We start from the raw sequence: 1,491 nt of genomic DNA, 5'->3' as shown, positions 1-1,491 counted from the left end.
AAAAATAATCATTGCTTCTCAACACCATGTCAGTTAGTCTTTCATTGTTTGGTCAAACAAGTAATCCCATTCCCATTCCTCACAGCATTGGTTCAACCAGAAGTTGTCCTACCAGAAGCTTCAAACAAACAGAAATATTTGTTCACCTACAAATGGTTTACTTTGAGCTGTCTGCATACATTAAAGTGGGATTTGAGATAGTATTCTAACATTGAAAAAATTACACACTTCACCTTTAAGGGTCTAAACTGAGCTAAGCCAGTTTCTTAAAGCATGCATAGTCAACTAAACACATTTTATGCTTCATCGGTTTTAAAAGGTGGTTATTTCTGTCACTATACAGACCCTAAAAACCCAAATCTGTGCTCACGTTTGTTTGTCACAGTCTTTGTCATTTCTGAGACACACATAGTGCACATTGAAGTTCTCTGTGCTTGTGTTTAGATTGGTTGCAAGGCCAGCCTGATCATCTTCAACTACTTTATCATGGCAAACTTCTACTGGTTGCTGGTAGAAGGCCTCTACCTACATACTCTACTGATGGTCATCTTCTCTGAGAACAGACACTTCATCATTTACCTCCTCATTGGCTGGGGTAAGTCTTCATTAGAAACACAGACCTTTTTAAGCTGTTTCCGTTTTCCAAAACCAATTGTTACTTTTCAGAATCACTTTCCGTCTTTTAAAGCTCTTCATGTCAGTGTTTTCACCTATAAGCAGGTATTTGAGTAAATAAAGGATTATTTGAGTCTAAAGCCTAGAGATTTTCCACTTCCCACTGCATTTGATGCTTTAGCTTTCATCTTATCTGACACGAACACATGTGTGCATAGAAAATTGTTTGAGAACACATACCTCTTCACAGTATAGCATTGAATGTCTCTTCTTTAATTCATTCAAACACTTCTGAATAGATGTCACTCACTACTCAGAGGAAAAACAGCATAGGGAACTAGATGACGTGCCATCGGTCTTGTTCAGTCTGTTTGTCTTACATTATGCATTAGTATGTCTTTGTAGTTTGTTGTGTCCCTGGAGTTTCCAGGCGAGAGAAAGGAGAGCAAAATCTTCATTCATTTCTAGAGGACAGGCTTGGGTGTGGCTTGCTAGACTCACCATATCAACACCTCATTAAGCTTCTCTTTCATCATGACAGTGACAACTAACATGGCCTCTTTAATCATGTTCTGTTTACCAGCATTTCCTCTCCGGCTTTACTTGTGTTTAGAGATAGTGGCCCACATCCCAACAGGAAACTGAAGTAACAATTTCTCAGCAGGTGTCCGAGCAAAGATGCTATTTTCCTAACATCACATTATGTCTGTCTGTCTATCTATCTATCTGCCTGTCTATCTGCCTGTCTGTCTGTCTGTCTGTCTATCTCTATATCTATCTATCTGCACTGAACAAAATTATAAACGCAACACTTTTGTTTTTGCCCCCATTTTTCATGAGCTGAACTCAAAGATCTAAGACTTTTTCTATGCACAC

At 38.7% G+C, this 1,491-nt stretch overlaps 1 protein-coding gene across 1 annotated transcript in view; it reads left to right on the top strand.

Moving 5' to 3' along the window:
* LOC107578628 (vasoactive intestinal polypeptide receptor 2-like) overlaps positions 1-1,491 on the top strand; it is a gene marked incomplete at both ends in the record, with an annotated part of 5,935 nt that overhangs the window by 1,235 nt on the left and 3,209 nt on the right. Inside the window, one exon of the mRNA XM_016264571.1 lies at positions 445-595. Coding sequence (XP_016120057.1) covers positions 445-595 — 151 coding nt within the window. The remainder of the gene's footprint in view (positions 1-444; positions 596-1,491) is intronic.

This window comes from Sinocyclocheilus grahami, unplaced genomic scaffold (genome assembly GCF_001515645.1).
Source record: "Sinocyclocheilus grahami isolate Dianchi unplaced genomic scaffold, SAMN03320097.WGS_v1.1 scaffold11205.1, whole genome shotgun sequence".
Lineage (NCBI taxonomy): Eukaryota > Metazoa > Chordata > Actinopteri > Cypriniformes > Cyprinidae > Sinocyclocheilus > Sinocyclocheilus grahami.
This window is presented reverse-complemented; position numbering and strand designations above follow the sequence as displayed.